The sequence below is a fragment of the Danio aesculapii genome, chromosome 23 (genome assembly GCF_903798145.1).
Source record: "Danio aesculapii chromosome 23, fDanAes4.1, whole genome shotgun sequence".
In the NCBI taxonomy this organism is placed as follows: domain Eukaryota; kingdom Metazoa; phylum Chordata; class Actinopteri; order Cypriniformes; family Danionidae; genus Danio; species Danio aesculapii.
The window spans coordinates 31,122,784-31,145,370 of NC_079457.1; the positions used below are offsets into that span (position 1 = coordinate 31,122,784).

Here is a 22,587-nt window from a genome sequence, read left to right on the forward strand (position 1 = left end):
CTTTTTTAAATTTGAACGCAATTCCATATTTGCTTTTCCTCAGCTCAACATGGTATTAAGAGGCTGTTTATCAATTCACATCAGAAGCCAGTAAAAAAAAATAATAATAAATAAATAAATTAATTAAAAAAATCGAATGCAAACGTTTTAAAAGATCAACCAATGAAGGCAAAAGTCCGTCTTCTGGTGATTGACAGAGTAGGAAAAAATATACTTTCAGTTTAGCATTTTCTTATTTCCCCTACATTTGTGTAAATTATACAATTTTTACTCACCCAAAAATTGCGTTGGATTTTTTTCATTAGCATGTTGACCTGAGGAAAAGTAAATACGCAACTACGTTCAAGAAATGAATAAACATTTGAAAGAGTAGAAAAATCTACTTTCAGTTTAGCATCTTCTCATTTTCCCAACATTCGTGTGTTTTATTTAATTAATTACCTGCCCGCACTATTAATTATTGAAATATTTATGCAGAAATGTGAATTTTTAATTTATATTTATTTATTTTCATATTTATTTAATGTTTTACTTATTTATAGGCTGCACGGTGACGCAGTGAGTAGCATGATTGCCTCACAGCAAGAAGGTTGCCGATTCGAACCTCGCCTCGGTCAGTTGGCGTTTCTGTATGGAGTTCTCCCCGTGTTCGCATGGGTTCTCCAAAGACGTGGTATAGGTGAATTGGGTAAGCTAAATTGTCTGTAGTGTGTGAATGAGTGTGTATAGATGTTTCCCAGTGATGGGTTGCAGCTGGAAGGGTATCCGCTGCGCAAAACATGTGCTGGATAAGTTGGCGGTTCATTCCACTGTGGCGACCCCAGATTAATAAGGGACAAAGCCGAAAAGAAAATGAATGAATGTTTTATTTATGTTACCCCTTGTTCGTTAGAAAGAAAATAAAGAAAAAGGACCTCCTCTTAAATAACCTTTATTAATTACACAAAACACTTTGGTAGCAGGTGAGCAGAATAATGACAATTAGTTTTCATATCAGGAGCAAACATGCAATATTTTCAAGCTAATTTGGGGCATACCCCAGTCTTAGATAATGTGCAAATACGCAATACTCGATAGTCTTTATAATAGTAACTCAAAACAGTGATATAAACCATCTCCTGAAACAGAGCCAGAAAAGACCCCCTTATTACACTACCATCAATATCAAAACATAAAACATTTAAAATACAACATCCATCACAAACCTTTTAAACCTCAAAGACAACCCTTACAATACACGTACACAATACAATTACAAATACACAGCATGTAGCAAACATGTATCGCAATCATTGATCACATACCTGGACACAGCTATGATAGCTGTTACCCAGCATTAGCAACACCCAGCAACACCTGCTGCAGGTATCTCCGACTGCACATCCTATTTTAATACACATGATTACAGGCATTGCCCCACTTAAAACATCACATAACATGATTCTTCAAACTTAGCTTTACCTCAAAAATCATTGACACTGCCCAACCTTTCATTGCTGGTCCATACTATCTGATTTGTGTTGTCTGCGCGTGCATGCCACACTTCCTCCTCACAACTACCGCTCCATTCATAACAGCAGCGTATGACCAGAATTTACCGTATTTCGCCTAGCCTGCCCCATTACTGTAAATCCTCTACAGTTTATAACCATTACATTCACCCCCTCTTACTGACCATCATCCCGATGATTTCTTAAACAGTGGGCCTACTTGAGTTATTTTTTTCCAAAACTTCTTAAAAATTCTAGTCCATTTCAATTTTACTCTCTTTACCAAAAATCAAGAATTAAATCTAACTTCCCACCTCTTCCTCTACTCTTTCAGACCCCACTGACCTAGGTAGTTTAAATGGGTTTGAATGCTTCCCTGATTTTTGCCTGCTAGACCGCCGTAATTGGTTTGTAGGTGATTTAACCACTTCTTCATAAATGTATTCCTCTGAATCTGTTTGGTCAACAATTTCCATACACGACTCCGGTTCTGACTGGCATTCTCCCTCTGATACAATGTCGGCCAAGACCTCCCCCCTAATAACCCATGCATCCTCCATTTCCTCATCGGAGACTACCTCACGATGGCTCTGTACATCCTGACTGGAAGACTCTCTGATACCCAGACTACATGGTCTTAATTCTGTTCTATGAATATTCTTCGGTTGCCAAGAACCATCTACTGGGGCAATTGTATAAACAGCTTTTGAGTCATCGGGTTGAGCTTTCACTTTATAAGGTGTAGGCATCCACAAATCCTGAATCTTATGCCTTCCTGAAAAATTATGATTTCTGCGATAAACCAATTGGCCCACATGCAAAGAACTTTCTACTGAAGATGGACCCATCCGTCTCTTCCTTGTTTCTACAGCATGCTCCATCTGTCCCCTTGCTCTCTGATAGGCCTCCCTAAATTGCTCCTGATGCTCCAAGACACATTCATCAACGGATTTATTGTGCTCTAGCTGATTCACCCCAAACAAAATATCAAGTGGCGGCTTTGGTGATTACCCAAACACCAAAAAATAAGGGCTATAGCCAGTGGTAGCATGTTCCGTGGTGATATAATCAAAGACTACTTCTGGCAAATATTCTACCCATTTTCTTTTCTTTGCTGGTGAAAGAGTTCTCAGCAAATCATGTAGGGTTCGATTGAACTTTTTGCATTGACCATTGCCCTGGGGGTGATAGGGGGTTGTTCTACTCCACTTAATACCATACATCTTGCATAAGTTCCGGACAACCTCAGCTTCAAAACACCTCCCCTGATCCGAATGAATCCGCTGAGGGACTCCATACCGATGGATCCACTCCCCAACCAGTGCTTTGGTCACAGTCCCTGCTTTTTGATCCCTGGTAGGCACTGCAACTACAAATTTTAAAAACACATCTGTAAAAATTAATACATTTTCCTTGCCATTGCTGGAAGGCTTGAGGACAGTGAAATCCATAGCCACCACTTCAAACGGTTTGCCCGCTAACAAACTGCTTGTCTCAGTTACTAGATTAGGCAATGGAGTCTTTGCTACAATACATCTTTTACATTGCCTACAATAGTCTTCGATATCATGAAACACACCTGGCCAGTAACATCTAGCTCGGATTAGTTTGAAAGTTCGTTTCACCCCCTGATGTCCATGTTCGTCATGCAATCCCTGAAGAACTTCCTCCCTTAAACTCTGTGGTAAAAGCACTTGTTTAATTTGGCCTACCCTTGTATCTACAAATCTACGATACAAAAGTCCTTTCTCCTCCACCACTTTTTCCCACTGCCGTAGAAGCTCAAGTGTTCTACTGTCCTCCTCACCTCTAGCTAATCTATCCGGCTTCATCCGCTTACCCCAATAGACGAGAAACCTTACAATGACAGGATCGGCCTGCTGCTCATCAGCCCAAACCTCCGGTGAAAACAATGGGAAACTGTATGTGGTTGTCTGCTCATTAACCAACGATATTTGACCCTCCTCCAGGGACAAATTACCACAGCTTTCACCCTGTACCGGTTTGGGCACTGACTGAGTCTGACATGACAATGCGTCTGCACCCACATTTTGACGTCCTGGTCGATACTGAATTTCAAACTCAAATCTATCAAGCTCAGACAGCCACCTCTGTTCAATAGCTCCAAATCTTGCTGTCTGCAAATGGCTAAAGGATTATTGTCTGTCAATACAATAAACTTGTGACCTAATAAATAGTCACGAAATTTGTCTGTGACAGCCCATTTCAGTGCTAACAGTTCTAATTTCATTGCACTATAATTTTCCATACTTCGCTCAGTTAGTCTCAACACATGGCGTGCATATGCAATTGGCCTTCTTCCTCCCTCCCCATCTTGGGATAAAATGGCTCCTAAACCCTGATGACTAGCATCAATCTCCAAATAAAAGGGTTTTATGAAGTCTGCATATCCCAACACCAGGGCAGTGATCAGGTCTGAAGGTCTGAAATGCAAACACAATCCGGACACCATAACTCAGAAAAAGACACCCTCCATGCCTTTGCTTTACCTGCTTTTGGTGTAGCCTGTACTGCCAAGGCATGCAGAGGTGCTGCTAACTTCGAGAATTTTTTCACAAATCGTCTATAATAGCCAGAAAAACCCAAAAATGATTTGAGCTCTGACAATGTAGCAGACCTTGGCCAATTTGCCACAACCCAGGTTTTCTCAGGATCTGTGGCCACCTACTTGCCACTGAAACCTACTTGCCACTGAAATAGAGAACATTTGCTCCATTTAACCTTCAGACCCCATTCCCGAAAAAGGAAAAGCACAAGTTCAAGCCGACTCAAATGTTGTTCAAAAGATGAATAAATAACCACCATATCATCTAAATACAATAACAATGACTGGAAATGTTGATCCAAGTATTCTTTCCATCAATCGCTGTAATGTTCCTGGAATATTGCACAGCCCAAAGGGCATAAGGTTAAAATAGTATAGGCCAAATGGTGTGCAAAACGCAGTCTTATATCCGTCTTTCTCTACCACCTCCTCTTGATTATACCCACTAGCAAGGTCCAGTGTTGAAAACCACTGGGCCCCACTAAGTGAATCAAGTGACTCCTCTTTTCTGGGGAGCGGATAAGCAACTTTTCTGGTCTTTACATTTAATTGTCTGTAGTCAACACACATACGCATGCTTCCATCTTTTTTCCTAACAATAACAAGTGGTGAGGAGTAAGGACTACAACTCTCACTTATAATACCTTGTTCCAAAAGTTGTTTAATGTGGCTTTTAACCTCTTCGTACTCACTTGGGTGAAGGCGATAGTAACGTTGACGAACTGGGACATCATCAGTGAGTGGAATCTCATGCTGTATAACTGCAGTACACCCTAAATCGTTGTCACTAAAAGCAAACATCCACATAGTCATTCAGTATCTAATTCACCTGAACTATTTGCTGATTTGTCAAGAATGGAGATTCAAAGTGAAAAGCAGTTGGAAAGGGCCCAGCCTCCTGACAAAAAAAAAAAAAAAAAACAGCCTCTTCCAACCCAATAAAACCTGAACCTCCCCAGGTCCCACATTCTTTAAAGAGACTGGCCCTAAACCCCCTGCTACTACCTCCGCTACCTACATGCATGCTAACCGTGTATGAGGGGCTAGACTGATATCTACAGCACCAGCATTTACCACAGCTACAAATAGCTGGCCATCTTGCACCCTTACTAAACCAGGAGATACTATAAGGCCTCCAGGTAAAATCCCCTCATTCACTTCTAACCCTTCTACCAGGGCTGTATACCCTGCCTGCTTTTGAAAACTAGTAGCTTGAACTAAACACATAGTTCCAGCGGGTATCATTACCGGTGCTGGAGCAATCACCTTAGCGAACGCCTGAAATACTTGTGCACATTGTTCAGGTGGAATTATCTTCAAGTGACCAGACAAGATTTCACTGCAGTCCTTTATTATATTCATACCAATCACACCTGGCACTATATCCCGTTTCTTTTTCATTACAGGATCTGTTGGATCTTTTACCACCAACACCCCTCGCTGTGGTAAAATTTTGCCCATAATTTTGACATCTAGTTGCAAATAACCCAGGTATGGTATAGACAGGCCATTTGCTGCCTTTAGTGTCAGCCACCCACATTTTTTTAAAACATCCTCCCCCTGACATTTATAATTTTGTCTAAAGAAACTCTCTGTAATAATGGTAACCATAGAGCCTGTATCTACCATTGATGGCACACATACTCCCCCTCCCCCTCCCCTATACCCCCCCCCCTTTATATATAACATCCATAACTGGAGTTGGCCCTGTAAGTTGCTGAAATACATTTTCCCATAAAAATGGAGAATCCAAGTTTTCCGAGCCCAAGCACCCCCCTCCTGCAGCCTGGCTCTTAGCTACAGAGGGAATTAGTTTCCCTGCTGCACATTAGCTGGACCAACCCCCCTAGCTGGCTCAGATGACACCACCTGCCGGCCATTGTCATTCCCAGTGCTACCATCTGAACAAAACCTAGCAATATGCCCCACCCCTTGGCATCTAAAACAAATGGGCCCTACTAAAGAATCATACCTAGGTTCTTGTCTCTGTCTGCGTACCCGTCTCCCTTCTGATACCTGCAGTCGTGTCATCTGTTGCACAAGCCCCTCCAGTTTCTCCCCCCGTTTTCTCAAGGTCTCTCTAAGCTCCAGAAGAAGGGAGTCAGAGTTCACAAGATTAGTAGTTGTAGCAATACCTGCACATTCAACTGTTGTTCCTTCTGATGCTAAATTAGAAGTCACTCTATCAGGCATATTATCCTCTTCCCAAAACATCGCCTCCCTCCGGAGAGCTGAGAATTTTTTGGATCTTGTCTTATCAGTTGTTTTAATTCCCTACGAAGTGAGGGGTCCCTGACATTCTCTGCAAACTGATTTCTAATTGTTTGCTCTCCACACAACTCTACCATTCCATTACACTGATTTATGTCCCCTGCTAACGATAACGGTGCATGAGAAAATTCCCGCAACCCCTCATTTGACTTCTGTTTTCTATCAAAAAAAAAAGTTTCTGAGAGTTAAATAATATGGACAACCATATGCCTCCTTGAACGCCTCTAAAATCGATGCAGGATTCTTGCATACCTTGGGGGCAGGGGTGCTGCTGACCGGTACGGGCCCTATGACAACATTCATGGGTGTCGCAAAAAGTGAAGAGCATGGTGGTTCTGTTGGGCCCCTAATAGTATCTCTGTGGGCCCCAAAATGGCGTGGGCCCTTAGAATCATCCTAACTTTCCCCCGCCCAGCGGCGCCACTGCTCGGGGGTACTATATCGTATGTCTTGTTTGGCTCCCCCTTCCAGATGATCATAAAGAAAAGCTGCCTGTTCCCTTTCTTTACATGTCGATAAGTCATAGAATTCTGCACTTAATCAACCCAATCATAATATGAAATTGTACCTGGATCCCCAGAAAACATAAACATCTTTGGTAACACTTTATAATAACTACACACTATAAATGATTTATTAAGCATTAGCAAATGGTGAATTCATTATCTGTTAAGCATTAACTCTACATTAATAAACGTTAGTAAGCAGTTTATAACTGCAGCTACAAATGCTGTATTCTTGACTTACCAACATATTTATAATGTGCTTAATACTTGTACTTTCATACTTTGTTAATGATTTATTTTTCATTATTAAATTAAGTATCGCATTATTTACAAACCATTTGTATTTAAAAGTAGTTGAGGGTTTTTAGGATCATTCAGAAGGAGTTAGTAAATGATTAATCAACTATTGAAATCAACATTTACATATCTTATTATTCAGGCATATACTAATAGTTAACTAATATGTTAATAAATGCTTTATTAACTCAACTTCATCCAGTTTTGTGACCTAATCTAAAGTGAAGACTATTTATGCTTTATAAATCCCTTATAAATGACAAATAAAGGCTCAGTTAAATTCTAAACAGGAAAATGTCATTATTCATTCCTTTTCATTTAAAGACACAAATAAAACTGTACTTCAAATGAAAAATAAATCTTTGCAACCTTATCTAAAATAAAATAACTGTAGAGTTTAAACATTGCATCTTATTATATTGTTAAATTATTATATTGTTGTTGTTGTTTTATCCAGTTTTATGTCGTATTTTGACACTCCTGTTATTTGGCAATGTTTAAACTTTACAGTAATTTTATTTTTTAGAAAAGATTGCAAAGATTTTTGTTTATTTGATTCTGAGCCTTTAATTGTCATTTATAAGGGATTTATAAAGCATAAATAGTCCTCACTTTAGATTAGGTCACAAAATTGCATGAAGTTGAGTTAATAAAGCATTTATTAACATATTAGTTAACTATTAGTATATGCCTGAATAATAAGATATACAGTATAAATGTTGATTTCAATAGTTTATTAATCATTTACTAACTCATTCTGAATTATCCTAAAAACCCTAAACTACTCTTATATACAACTGGTTTGTAAATAATGCAATACTTAATTTAGTAATGAAAAATAAATCATTAATTAAGTATGAAAATACAATTTTTAAGCACATTATAAAGGTGCTTATAAGTCAAGAATACAGCATTTGTAGCTCCAGTTATAAACTGCTTACTAACGTTTATTAATGTATAGTTAATGCTTAACAAATAATGAATTCACTAGATGCTAATGCTTAGTAAATGATTTATAGTGTGTAGTTATTATAAAGTGTTACCACATCTTTTTATTTTTTGGAACATAAACCACCTCAACCGATGTTGTAACTTTACTTGCAGTTCCAGTCTGTGATTTCGTTGCTGCAGAAACTACGCCTGCACCCGAGGAAGATTGTGAAGACTCCATAACACCCGGAGTTGTTGCTTGCTTTAACTGAGCAGTCAAAGTTTCATTCTGTTGTTTCAGTTCATCAAATGCAGCTTTTTCCCAGACCAACCTTTCCTGCAGTGCCGCCAGCTCCATCATTCAGAATGAATTACAGCTCTTATATCCACTGTCTTGCTGACCTTCTTTGTCTCAATCCACAATCTTCAACTCTTCGGCTTATGTCACTGTTTTGAACACTCTACTTTGGACCATCCTGCTACCAATGAAACGAAAAACTAAGTAAGAAAAATAAATAAATAAATAGTCCTAAATAGATAAGAAAACTGTTCGTGACGCCAAACTGTTACCCCTAGTTCGTTAGAAAGAAAATAAAGAAAAAGGACCTCCACTTAAAAAAACCTTTATTAATTACACAAAAACACTTTGGTAGCAGGTGAGCAGAATAATCACAATAAGGTTTTCATATCAGGTGCAAACGTGCAATATTTTCAAGCTAATTTGGGGCATACCCCAGTCTTAGATAATGTGCAAATACGCAATACTCGATAGTCTTTATACTAGTAATTCAAAACAGTGACATAAACCATCTCCTGAAACAGAGCCAGAAAAGACACCCTTATTACACTACCATCAATATCAAAGCATAAAACATTTAAAATACAACATCCATCACAAACCTTTTAAACCTCAAAGACAACCCTTACAATACACATACACAATACAATTACAAATACACAGCATGTAGCAAACATGTAACGAAATCATTGACACATACCTGGACACAGCTATGATAGCTGTTACCCAGCATTAGCAACACCCAGCAACACCTGCTGCAGGTATCTCCGACTGCACATCCTATTTTAAAACACATGATTACAGGCATTACCTCACTTAAAACATCACATAACATGATTCTTCAAACTTAGCTTTACCTCAAAAACCATTGACACTGCCCAACCTTACATAGCTGGTCCACATTATCTGATTTGTGTTGTCTGCGCGTACACGCCGAATTTACCGTATTTCGCCCGAAATTACTCTTCAGTTTACAACCATTCATTTATGCTGGAATTTATGGGTTTATTTACTCATTATTTATATATTTGCGTATTTATTTATTGTTTTTGTTTTGAACTTGCTATATAAAAACTGTACGTTAAATCACCACACTTATGTAACTTCCCTGCTAAAAATCCCAGTTTAAACCAGCCTAGGCTGGTTGGCTGGTTTTAGCTGGTTGACCAGCCTGGTTTTAGAGGGGTTTTGGCCATTTCCAGGCTGGTTTCCAGCCATTTCCAGCCTGGTCTTAGCTGGACAATGACCAGCTAAATCCAGCTTGACCAGCCTGGTTTAAGCTGGACATAGCTGGTTTAAGCTGGACTCCCAGCTTGTCTAGGCTGGTCAAGCTGGTTTTAGCTGGATTTAGCTGGTCATTTTCCAGCCTGACCAGCTAAGACCAGGCTGGAAACCAGCCTTTAAATGGCCAAAACCCCTCTAAAACCAGGCTGGTCGACCAGCTAAAACCAGCCAACCAGCCTAGGCTGGTTTAAGCTGTTTTTTTCTGTAGGGATATTACTGGAAAATTTTAAAAGGTACTTAGAAACATAAAAAGCAAGTGCAAGGAAATTAGTGCATTTAAAAGACTGCTTCGGGCGATCAATTAACATATTACAAGGCACGGCACGTTAATTAAAATTAATTATCAGTTTGTAAATAAAGTATTTTGTGTCTGATGTGTCGTTTGGGTCTGATGTGTCGTTGCAGTTTCGTAATTTTGACCAGCAGATGACGCCAAGCTTATAGTGTTTTGAGCGGCAGTATGTTCAGTGTATTCATTGTATCCCCCAGATGGCGATATCAGCTGTCGATCGTTCATACACGCTTTGCCAAAGAAGAAAAATATTTTCTCGTGTGGCTGCACTTTCTCGACTTAATGTTTTCAATATGGCTGCCTCCTCGAGCAGCGCTACCACGGCTAAACAGAGCGATCATTCTCCGTCAGCCGAAGAAACAGAGGCAGAAACCGAGTTTTGTCCGGGCTTTAAAGACGTCGATGCATTTGTCAAGGTTGGTGGTTTGTTTTAGTGTGTGTCAGCGCTGTCATTATCTGTAAATACACGGCAGCGTGGAGAGATTGAGAAAGACATGTGTGCGCACGGAGTGTTTTTCGATCATTAAATGCACGTATGTTTTCGTTTAACGATTGTAGTTGCTGAAGCAGGTTTGTTTTGTGTATGTTCAGCATGGTCTGGGAGCGGTGGTGTCCGCCACCAAAGCCTCTGCTGCTCTTCCTTCAGCCGGAGATGAGTTTGATCTGTACCGCAGTTTCTCCTCCTTCCAGCAGTTCTGCGCCTCACAGGGAGACCAACTCTTACACTGGTAAAACTCTAAACAAACGCTGGTAAAACACTCAACAAATACTGAAACACTGGTAAACACTCAATAAACAAACAACGAAGCATCATTTACAAACACTGAAACACTGGTGAAACACGATTTACAAACACTGGGAACACTGGAGCATCACACACTCGTGATGTGGTTACATATTTGCACATTCTGACATTCTCCTTAATAATATATCTTCAGAAAAGTAATTCTTGTCAATGCTAAATAGTGAAGTCATATTAGTAGCCAATGACTATTAAAATACAACATTGTTCACAGTCAATTAAGTAGTGCTAATGTTGTTTTGAAGTCATACTTGCATGCGATTTCAGAGCGAATATTCAAAGAAGCGTGGTAAAACATAGGAAACGTGTCACTTGTTGTCACCATTTTAAAAAATTGAATGAATGTCCGAATATAAAACCTCAATGCATTTATAACATTTAATAGTTACTTTATAGAATGTCATTAAAGAGCGACGAAACCCCCCTGTCTCTGCAGGGTGTTTTCACACCTCTAGTTTGAAAAAAGTCAGGAAAGTGGGTGTGTCCAGCTCTGTTTAGGTGGGAGTGTCGGGGGGAGGGAAAGAGGGAAGGTTTAGCATAAAAATGGGAGTTTCCGTTTGAGCATGCGCTGATTTTCTCAGAGGCAAAACGAACACAGACGCAGGGGAGAAAGACAGTGACTGATGTTTACATGGACAACATTTATCAAATTATTTGCCAAATTGTTAACAACTTTCACTGCAGTTTGGCATTTTCATTCAGGAACATTTCATGCATGCCCCCCGTAATAAACGAGATATTGGATGCGAGGAACTGCTGGAGAGTGCAGTTTTAATGGAATGTTTGAAAATGAACAGCCAATGGGAGAAAAAAAAATCCTCCGCATTTCTCAGTAACTTAGATGCATTCGGTAGGTAGCTTCAGAAAGCCGTGTGTGTATAGACTATCCTGTCACAAAATGCAGCGAAAATCCTACATGACGGTAATAGTTTGATTAAGGTGTTTACATTCGGAGAGCAGCATTTACAGAGGATCTTTCACTCTATGATATCGTACTATAATATTTCAGTGATATTAACATACTGTTAACTTAGTAACTAAATCATTTTGACTAAGGTATGTCTTTAAAAACTGAAAGAGTACTGCTGACGATACAAACTAACTTTGCCATCTGAATAAACAAACAGAACAAGTTAAACAAAAAGAACACGGATCACACACACTTACCAAATCTGTAGAGACAGGACAATCAACACCAACTGGAGCTGTGTCAATTTTAAAAGAAGACGAGCGGCAAATCCGGATTCCACCATTTCCAGATGCAAAAAGCTCTCGGGTAAAAAAAAATTTCCTTACAAACGCATTTCTGTTGCGTGCACTGTAACAGGGTTCCCGCAGCTCCTTAAAATGTCTTAAATTAAAATCTGGGAAATTAAGGTCTTAAAGTGTCTTAAATTTACCGTAAAGTGGCTGTAGCTATGAAATTTTCAGCCGGTGTGCTTAAGGACGATAGGGAAGCACATTGGTCCACTATAAAACATCTAATAGTTGATTAATTTAGTATGTGTGAAACAGGAGAGAAATGACATTCTCCGTGATTTATTAGCTTATTACGGTTGGTCGGATGCAGACGCTTCTGCACCAGCGTGCTTTCATTACGCGATTGTCGTGGTGAGGTTCAAAATGCAAAGATGGGAAAGTGTCATTTTAACGACGTGGCAATGTGTAAATTCTGCAAAAAGACCTTTTCGTTAGGGACCATGAGGCTCAAAGCCATCGAGTCGAGGAAAGCACCAACGGTAACTTGCGTTGCAGCAGTTAGTCATAGCGGGTCCAGGTTAATCTCTGCATTGTTTGCAGCTAGACTTAACAATCTTACTAGTTCAGACTAGAGCTGAGGATCTTTGCCCGAACCCGATGATAGACTTAATTTCTATCATTTTAGATGGGGCCGGGCTTGGGCTTGCGCAGTAAATAAACAGTCATGTGATGCATTTCGATTAGCGCGAGAAAGTAATCAAATCGTTTGTTACAACATTAAAATCCATCCCTGCAAAGGTGAAACAAATGATGACGGAGAAGTCAAAAGGAGCGAATTTTGACTGCGGTCAGGCCAGCTGCTTGTTCAATAAGAACAGTCATTCTAGCTGCTAAGGTATTTCAGCGGTCGCTCATACACTGCGTATTACGTTAGAGCGCTGAACAGCAATTTACAGTGAGCCAACAGGGAAGATGAAATGGATGTTTTTGACTGGTGGAAGATGAACAAAAAATCCTACCCATACCCAAAACATGCTAAATTAGCCAGGTCAATAATGCTCAGTGAGTGCAGGACTGCGCGAAAGCCATTTACAGTGGATTCAATGATGTTCCCCCACAAAAACACATAGCCTAATCTTGATGAGTAAAGAATTTTCAAATTATAACTAAATATTAATATTAAACCATAAAATCATAATGTAGACAGAGTATATAGGCCAATGTTGGCATTAATCTTTTATTATTTTGCTTCACCGTCGCCTTAATGCAGATTGTGAAGAGAAGTGGCAAAACAAATCTCGCAGAGCCTTTATCTTAATTTCATTATTGCCAAATACCCGTCATCATTTATTTTAATTTAATTTGTTAAGAAAGACTTATTTTTATTGGTGTGTTGGCCAATTTAAAGGCAAAGTATATGTAGTCTACCCAGGCCTATTTAGAGTCCTGAGATGTTAAGATGTTACAGAGGACTTATTTTATTTTTTTGTTCCAACTTCCAAGTGGCCTATAGCCTATGTTATGAATAAATAATGTTAACATGCATATAAACGACTCATTCATGAAAAAAAGGCAAAAGAGCTGTGTGCATGTGCACATTTGAATAATGTCGGGTTATAAACGGTTCGGGCTTTTTAAAAGCTGTCAATCAATATGTACTTGTCAGGCTCGGGCCCTATTGGGCATAACTTTTATGGCCTGATTACAGCTCTAGTTCAGACACCACCTCACAGTCAGCTATAAGTTTCATTTCACTGCCAGACACCAAAAAGGCAGGTACTGTGGGTTGTCCATACTGTGATGAAGCACAATTCATTTAAACGAGGACATTAAATTGAGTAGCCTATTCCAAAGAAGATATAAAATTTTGGGGTCTTAAATTATATTTGTTGATGTCTTAAAAAGGTCTTAAAAAGCATTACGTTTTACTTTTAAAATGGTGCAAGACCCCTGTGTAATTCACACGGGAGTCCAGCTGCACTCCCATAGCAGGAAATGAAAACAAAACCTTCGTTGCAGCACATTTATAAACAAAACATTGACGACCCGTGTCTCCAAATTCTTGTTGTTCCACTTGCTTTGGCAACACAACGTGGCGTCTTTCTGCCGTCTGAACACTGGAACAGGTAAAAACAGTATTCAAAGCTGTCATGCATATCAATGAAGTTGCAGCTCATGCACAATAGAGCGCGCTGATTGGTTTGAACAAAGTCTTTCTCATGAATTAATACTGCACACTCAGAGACGTCATGATGTACTCGCAGGTAGAGACATCCAATCTCCACGCTGGAAAACACGCAAGGATCTAATCGCTGTGACGCAGCTTCAAAAATTTGTTTCAAACCGGAAGAACAAATTTGCTCTAAACAACGCAAAAACAACCAATTTTCACTTTTTTTGTGAAATATATGTCCTAATAGTGTTTATAACAGCGTGGGACAAATATATGACTGTCATCATCTCAAAAAATGTGTTTTGGTGTTTCGTGACCCTTTAACACCATGACATGTCAGATTTAGAGATAAAAGGTAAATAATAATACTTTTTGTTGGTGAACATTTGTTTGATTTTTATATGATTTAAACTATTTATTATTTTATTATTATATAGTATTATACTACTTGAGCAAATTTCAGAATTCGTACAGTAATTGTCCAGAAACACCATATAATTCAATGTATATCATACCAGTAACCAACTAACTAGCAGCAAAATAAATAAATTGACCTTTATCTTTCGTTATAATACTTTTTGAAATATAATTTTAAAAATGCCATTAAGATTACTTGAACAGTCATTTCATGTTGTATAATAATGAAAAAGTAGATAAACAGCAATGCATTAAAACAATAGTAATGCAACAACTGTGATGTTTATTAGTGTTGGAGTATTCATTTGCTACACTAGTAAAATGATTTGTACAACAATAATGTTTTTTTAGATGTGATATTAGGGCCTTTTGGACAGACATCATGTAAACGTGTTTGGACAGTAAATTCAAAACATGCATGTGTTATAACAACAATAATAGTTACAAATATGATAAGAAAATTATTTTATTACATTTTGTTCACTATTTTGAACCCTTCATGTAAAAAATGCTGCTATAAATACTACTACTAGTTATAATAGTAAATATTATTGCTATTATTATTATTATTTTATGTGAACTTAAAAGTTCTTGGACAGTGGATTCTTTTATATTATTATAGTATAGTAGTTTTACTACTAGGTAGGTACTACTAGGTAGGCCAGAACAATATATAATTTGAGCATTGATTATGCATTGTGTGTATTCACAATGGTCACATTGCAGCATCTGAATGATCACCTCAGACTATCCAAATTATTGAAATCTTTCAAATAGAGCTATTCGATTCATCTGGTGAAATTGTTTTTTTTTCCTGACAGTATGAGCCAGATAATGCAGCACCATGGCTGTAGATCCCACATGAGAGACCGGAACAAACTGACTGGACTGGAGGACCGCTTTGACCTGGTGGTGGATGCAAATGATGCCATCCTGGAGAAAGTGGTACGAGTTTCTCACTGACAGACACACACGCACCGCTGAAGTTCTGGTCTAGTGCTTCCTGTTTGCATGTCTGTTGTTAAGGCTGAGAATGAAAACTAATATCAGGGTTCCCACGACTCATGGAATTTCTGGAATATCATCGAATTTTAAAATGTTTATTCCAGACACTGAAAGTCAGGGAATGCTCATCAGGGACCATTGTGTTAGTGCTTTAAATTTTAGTTTCCTTTTATCAAAATGGCACTTTTCTGTACCATATTCACATCTTTAGTTACTCTTATCAACTGACAGTCATTTAACCGAGGCTAACATGCCAGGACAATTTACATTGTAAGAGATTTGGTTTCAGATGACCAATTCAAAAACTTGGTGTCAGAAGCATACCTAAGAAATTTGTTAAGCTATCGAATATAGACATTTGTTAAGCTATCATATGTGGGAGAGAGCAAAATTGTTTCAAAATATGAGCTAAATCATGGTGATCGGCCGATACTGAGTACCGATTCTGATGCTTCAAGCTTTATAACGCCTAAAGCACATTTACCCTCTAAGTATGATACTTCAGCTGAGATCTCTCCTTACCTAGAAGAATAAGTCAAAGTTGTTGCATATAATCCCTTAACACATCTCTTATTACAATTTAGTTTGGAAATGTAATGGTTAGATGCAGGTTTACAGAAAATAATAGATTAAACATGTTAAACGAATTGGTAAGAAATAACTAACAATGCAATATGTGTAAAAACACTACAAATGACGGAAGAAGAATTCAACATGTCTCAGTGATGAAAAAGTTTGGAGCGTAGGCTATATTTGATGGATGAGAAGTTAAAATTCACCCCTATTAGTACATTACTGTACTGAAAGGAAATAGGCCTAAAAACTGCACTGTTCATTTGACCTAACAAATATAATGCTTAGAGCATCACTTTGTGATGTTCACACTCTAGTGAACTGTTCATTGCTCATTCTCTTTTATCGCCATGATTTGCAGGGTATTTTATCTCATTCATTGGCATCACAGCGCCACTATAAATATGCAGGTGAATCGCGGAGCTTCCAGGAGAAGTCATACAGTTAGTTGACACTAGATAGCAGTGATCGCTCTGCTCGCATCACAGCAGCTCAAAACACTGGACATTCAATAGTTGCACTTTGAACAGAGACATATCACTCGCACGAGTCGTGCCAATAGACTGTAATAACTGTATATTTTAGCTTCTGTGATATGCGCACAGTGATCACTCACGCCCACAAACATCATTTACCTCTTCCCATGTTGTAGCACTGCTGACGAGCACACGTGCGTCTTCCTCTGTGTGTAAACTTGTAAAAAAACACTTGCTATCGGTTCATAAGATCGGCAAGATTGGTGAGTACCGATCGAGTTATTAAATGTGATTATCGACCAATACTGATCTCCAGCCGATCGATTGGAGCATCCTTATTTGATATCCTTTGAAATTGCGTAAAAATAGTTCACACCACATATTTGACTGTTGCTTTGTTTGTGTGTATGAGCAGGGGATTCTCCTGGATGAGGCATCCGGTGTGAGTCGCTCCCAGCAGCCGGTGATGCCTGCAGGATATCAGCCACCCAAAATCATTGTGTCCAGCTGGAATCGCAAGGTTAGTTTCTCTGCACATCTTTCTTTTATTTCATAATGTCATTTTTTTTAGAAAAGATTATATTTGTGCAAGTACTTTTATTTTTTTATTTTTACTTAAAAAAATAATGTTACTCAAAAAGATTATATCACATAGTGACGTTATTACTTTTAATTATATGCCACTTCCAAGTTTTTTTTTTTTTTTTTTTTATCACATCTGCATCTTCAGAAAAGCCTGCATTTGTGGATTGTTTTAGCGTCTGGGGTTGAATAATATTATATAAAATAAGTTTATTAATGTAACAATAGCTGCAGCTCAATCATGTTACAATTTAACTAGTTTTGAGGTTATATTCTCCTTTCAGGGAGGAGGCAGCAGAGCCCAGACCTTTCAACTTTTAGCTGCCAAAAACATACAGCGGCCCCAGCTCAAGTTCAGAGATAAAGTGGACAACAGCAACACTCCGTTTCTCAGTAAAATCTTCATCAAACCCAACGCAGTCAAACCTCTGCCCTCATGTAAGTATGCAAGGAAACCAGCAACTACAGCATGATGATTTGTATTTGTGGGCTTTTTTTTGGTCAATATGAAGACATCTGCTACAGCTCGGTTCTGGAGGGCTGGTGCCCTGCAAAGTTTAGTTCCAACCCCAATGGGTTCTATGTACAGCTAGAGTTTTAAATCCAATGATAAACTTCCAGTGAAATTTTAATGCGAGTATTTTCAATTTCACAAGGTTGTTTTTACAGCATCGATGTTGTAATGTAATTACAATACATTAAGTTAAATTGACTTAAGCATTCATTTAGTTGTTCAAGCGTAAAACAAGATGAAAGACCATGTGACCACTAGCGCCGTCAGTAGCAACAGGCTAGCTCAGAAATTCCATTGAAAATACTGAGGTAAAATATACTGTCATATTTTAAACACATGCCGGGGGAAATGGAATTTAATCCAGTGCTTCTTGTCCGATCTGAGTCCCACTTCATATCCTGTATCTAACAGGCAGTGAAGATCGCTGATTATTAAAGAAATCAGATCTTAGATGTGACAATTTTGTAATGGAAAGACAGTTCACCGGATGCTCTTGGGCTGCCTGGCTGAAAATTAAAAGTCTGTGTGCATAACCCATTAAAAACCCCTCCAGGACCGAGTTTGGACACCTCTGTGCTAGAGTATCATATCTTGTGAAATTTACAATATTAAAATTATTGCTTCATGATGTTGATCATTAAGCAATATTTAGCTTTGTGATTTTTGTGCTGCTAGTTGAGACTTTTCATTGGGAAAAAAATATGACCGTAAAACTGCCAGTATGTGCCAACAAATCCCTGTTTTAATGGGTGACTAACTAAATCATTTATTCAAATGATTTGTTCAAAAGTGCAGATTTTATTTAGAAACTAAGCAAATTACTGTTTTATTGATCCAATCACTGACTGATAATTTAGTAAAAAATAGATTCATTCATAAATGAAACGCAGAAGTGTTTTTCTGAGATGCACAATTGTTGTTCTCTATCTTAGTGACTATTTTCATTCTAGAAAAAAAATAGTAACTTAATGTTAACTTGATTGTTTGTTCAATTGTTTCATAAAATCAGTATTGCATTTTTTTGAACACTTTTATGGGTGCCGCTAGGGTGGGAAACTTAGCTTTTTTTGGGGGGCTCCCAGAGTTACTATTTCAACCCACACCCCCTCCATTTCTCCCACCACCTGCTATTTACTTTCGTCCACTACAGCACCCACCAGAATGTTATCATAGGCCCCGTTCTGGTCAGCCGTGCCCCTACACACTAACTTGAACCTCACTCATTCAGTACTTTTGTTCTCTTAGGTTTTTATTCATTTATTTATTTTTTTAAATCAATAGCTGTTACAACCTCCTATTTTATGCTCATTGGATACACTTTTTAAATGAGCTTAAACTAAGATGAAAATACATTTACTAAATAAATTTAGCATTAAATTCATGTTAATTACATAAAAAACTGTGTCATGATGCTGCATTAATGGACAAACCAGTAGATTTAACCACATTGTAATACATCTGAAATGTAGTTTTGGTCATTCTAAAATTTTTCAGCTAAAGTCTGTCATCTAAGTGTATTGGTATTATTACGCTCAATATATTTTGTCTTTGTCTTCTGAGGCAGAATTCATGTATTCTATAGCTGCATTTCCAGTGTCGGGCCAGTGCAAGCCAGGGCTTTTATCGAAGGTTTAGCAGTGAGGAAGAAGTCATGTCGCATTTCCACTGTCAGGTCAATAACTCGCAGTGCAGCATGCAAGCCCCGCCCCCAGAACGCCCCACGAATCAAGCGTCACACAACCTGCCCAGTTCAGCGGGAATCAGGCAGATAAAGCACACCATCGCATCATTACAAAACGATTAAAATGGAGACAACTGAAACAAACAAATGACACGTTACTGTACAGCATTACATTATATGTCTAAACGCACAGGCCTATGTTTCATTTATTATATTTGTTTACTCACCGACAGTTGGCATCGTGCATCAAGTGGTCTTGCCACCAACGGAAGGATGACTGGGCGCACCATATAAAATATAAACCCACATAATTCATTGTTAATAACTCCGTATAAAAGTTTTTTATGACATCCTTGTTTTGGCAGAACAGCATATCTAGACTGATTCTCCCCATAGCATAATTAAATGATTAAATATCCTTCTGATAAAGCTCTACATTTAAAATAAATTTCTTTAAATTTAACCCCATCATATAAAAACGTAAACATTTGTTTTGAGGACATAGAACCAATTTTAACCGTGCAGTTTTCCCCAATCCATTTATAAAGCAGTGCAGGACTGGATGACAGAAAGGAATTGAAAGGTAGTTTCTGATGGTTTCACTTATCCAAAAATGCTTTGTTTGCATGATTTGATTAATATCATCATATCCAAATACTTTATAAATTAAATTTTAAAACTCCTTTGTTTTTTTTCCTTGTTTTTAGAAAATATCTAAAATCTTTTTTTTTATTTTGTCAAATGAAAGTTTAAAATAGTTTGAAACTGTTTAATTTTTGTATTGTGTATACCTAAATTTGTTATAGCTTTTTTTATATTGGCTTATTTAATTAGTTTTTATTATATCCAATATTTATAATTCTTTAAATTATTTCAGTAACCTATAGCTTATTTTATCTATATCTATGACACTACAAAAGTGGACATGTAATTTGTAAAGATTTATGTCTTTCTGTTGTAATCATATTTTGTATTATCTCCGAAAGAAAGAAAGAAAGAAAGTAAGAAGCTGCTCACAGAAATGACAAGAGCTGTTTGGCTGTTTTTTCTCTCACACACACACACACACACACACACACACACACACACACACACACACACATTCATCTAAACGTGCACGTTGCACGCACAAAAACAATTTAAGCTTGGCCAAAACTCTCGACAACAGAAAGTTACTGGCGGCTGAGTTTTTAATATGGTTTAAAGATTATTATACATTATTAACTTTGAGGACGCAGCAAAAAAAATCACTTACTTAAATTAAAACTACCTAAATTATTATTTTATGCAACAGCCTTGCATTTAAAAGGGAAACATAAGGGCGATCTTAAGCAAAAGACCCCTAGCCTATAAGGTGTTTTATGGGATATCTTAAACTGACCAGTAGCTATGTTTTTTCTTTCCCGTATGTATGTATTTATTTTTTTGGCACATGTAGCCTACTTTTGTGCGTGTGTGTGAGATGGGAAAACTAGTGTAATGACAGCGGCACACCATCTTGCAAACTCCGCCTCTTCTTTCACTCCGCCCCCCGCTGGCCCTGAGAAAGCCGTACGTTGCCCCGATCAGTCCCCGGAAGTGACTATGTAAGCGTGACTGGCCCTGGCTCTCACTGGTTCGCTCACTTTAGGCGCAACAGTGAAAACGTGGCTTTAGACTCAATGAATTGAAATGGTGTTTTATTTGCAAATTAATTTTTTTTCTTTTGCGATATTTCAGTTTTGGATGCAAACCTAGATAATGTCACCTTACACATTCTTAGAACAACAATTGCAGTGTTACTAGATGTCGAATTGATATTTACTGAATAACAAAGCACCACCCAAATGTAATTACTGCCAGACTGCTCTTAACATAAAACATATTTTGTTGGAATGTGGAAGTTTTAATACCATTAGACCAAATTTTTTTAAGGAGAGTACTTTGGACATTTTTAAAAAGGTACCACGAGGAAGAGTCTTAAATTATTTATCAAAAATTTTACTGAAAAATCATATTTAACTTAAAAAATATTTTTGTGTGAATTTTATCTATTTATATTTTATATATTCATCTAAGTAACTTTTTTATTGTAGTGCGAATTTGTTTTTTATCATGTAATATTTTATGTATATTCATTTTGCCACGAAATAGCCATAAGTTGCTGATGTGGCAACAAATAAATAAATAAATAATTAACAATTGCAGTGTTGTTTTGGATGATAAATATCGCACACCCCTAGGGAAAATTAAAAAAGGCATGTATGTTAAACTTAAAAAAGCAATTGTACACAAATTCTAAACTCTAACAAAATATGTGACTAGATTTTGCTGACAAGCACATTCGTAAGGAGAGGCCAGAGGATCTGGATGTTCCTGCAGCTCTGGCAGATTTTATTCACCAACAGAGGACAAAAGAGCATGTGGACGACATGTAAGATCCGTTTAAGCAATTCATTCAATGTGCCTGTCTTTTATTAAATGGCTTGTAATCCTGTTTTCCAGGTTTTCTCACCCTTATCAGTATGAATTGGATCATCTGGTCATGCCAGAGAGTCTGAAGTGTAAACCTGATGTCCAGGTCAATGCCTTATTTAACCTTTCCCTCTTGACTTTTGTTTGCTGCTTTTAACACTGCAAAGAAATGCTTTTCTTACTGAGTTTTGGGGTCCGTTCTTCTACCTCGCTTAAATGATCTAAGATGATTTGGCAGATCCTGGATCTTTTAATCTTGATAACTGATCTCTGGCTAATTTGGTTCTTCAAACAAGTTCGCAAATTAGATTAAAATGTTTGGATATGTTGATCTGAGATCGCTGCGTGTTGTGAAGGACCGATCTATCGATCCTCGAAATCATGATCAGCAATGCAGTGATTGGCTGATGGCACAGCAGCGTAATGACATCATCTGATATATATTCTATTATCCATGCGAGTAAAATTACATAAAACTCATAGCAAATGGTTTGTTAAATATGATACACAATATTAAAGTTGTCCATTTATGTTAATCGGCTTAAGGAGTAAGTGGCTGTTTAAATTAATTGTGCCTCAAAAAAACATTTTGATATCGGCAAAAGTGTCTGCAACTTTAGCGAACCATCAAATTGCCACCATATTATCTGTCAAAACATGTATGTTGACTGCATAAATTATTATTCCTATAATTTATTCCTATACTTTTTTATAATAAAAAACATTTAAATATTGTTCATGTCTATTATTATACACAAATAGTACTAAAGCTGGTT

At 37.7% G+C, this 22,587-nt stretch overlaps 1 protein-coding gene across 1 annotated transcript in view; it reads left to right on the forward strand.

Annotated features, from left to right (window-relative positions):
- The first annotated feature begins 10,200 nt into the window (after positions 1-10,200).
- exosc10 (exosome component 10) overlaps positions 10,201-22,587 on the forward strand; it is a 36,620-nt gene continuing 24,233 nt past the window's right edge. Inside the window, exons 1-7 of the mRNA XM_056449331.1 lie at positions 10,201-10,350; positions 10,526-10,662; positions 15,348-15,471; positions 16,996-17,100; positions 17,447-17,600; positions 21,662-21,770; positions 21,842-21,917. Coding sequence (XP_056305306.1) covers positions 10,228-10,350; positions 10,526-10,662; positions 15,348-15,471; positions 16,996-17,100; positions 17,447-17,600; positions 21,662-21,770; positions 21,842-21,917 — 828 coding nt within the window. The 5' untranslated portion in view covers positions 10,201-10,227. The remainder of the gene's footprint in view (positions 10,351-10,525; positions 10,663-15,347; positions 15,472-16,995; positions 17,101-17,446; positions 17,601-21,661; positions 21,771-21,841; positions 21,918-22,587) is intronic.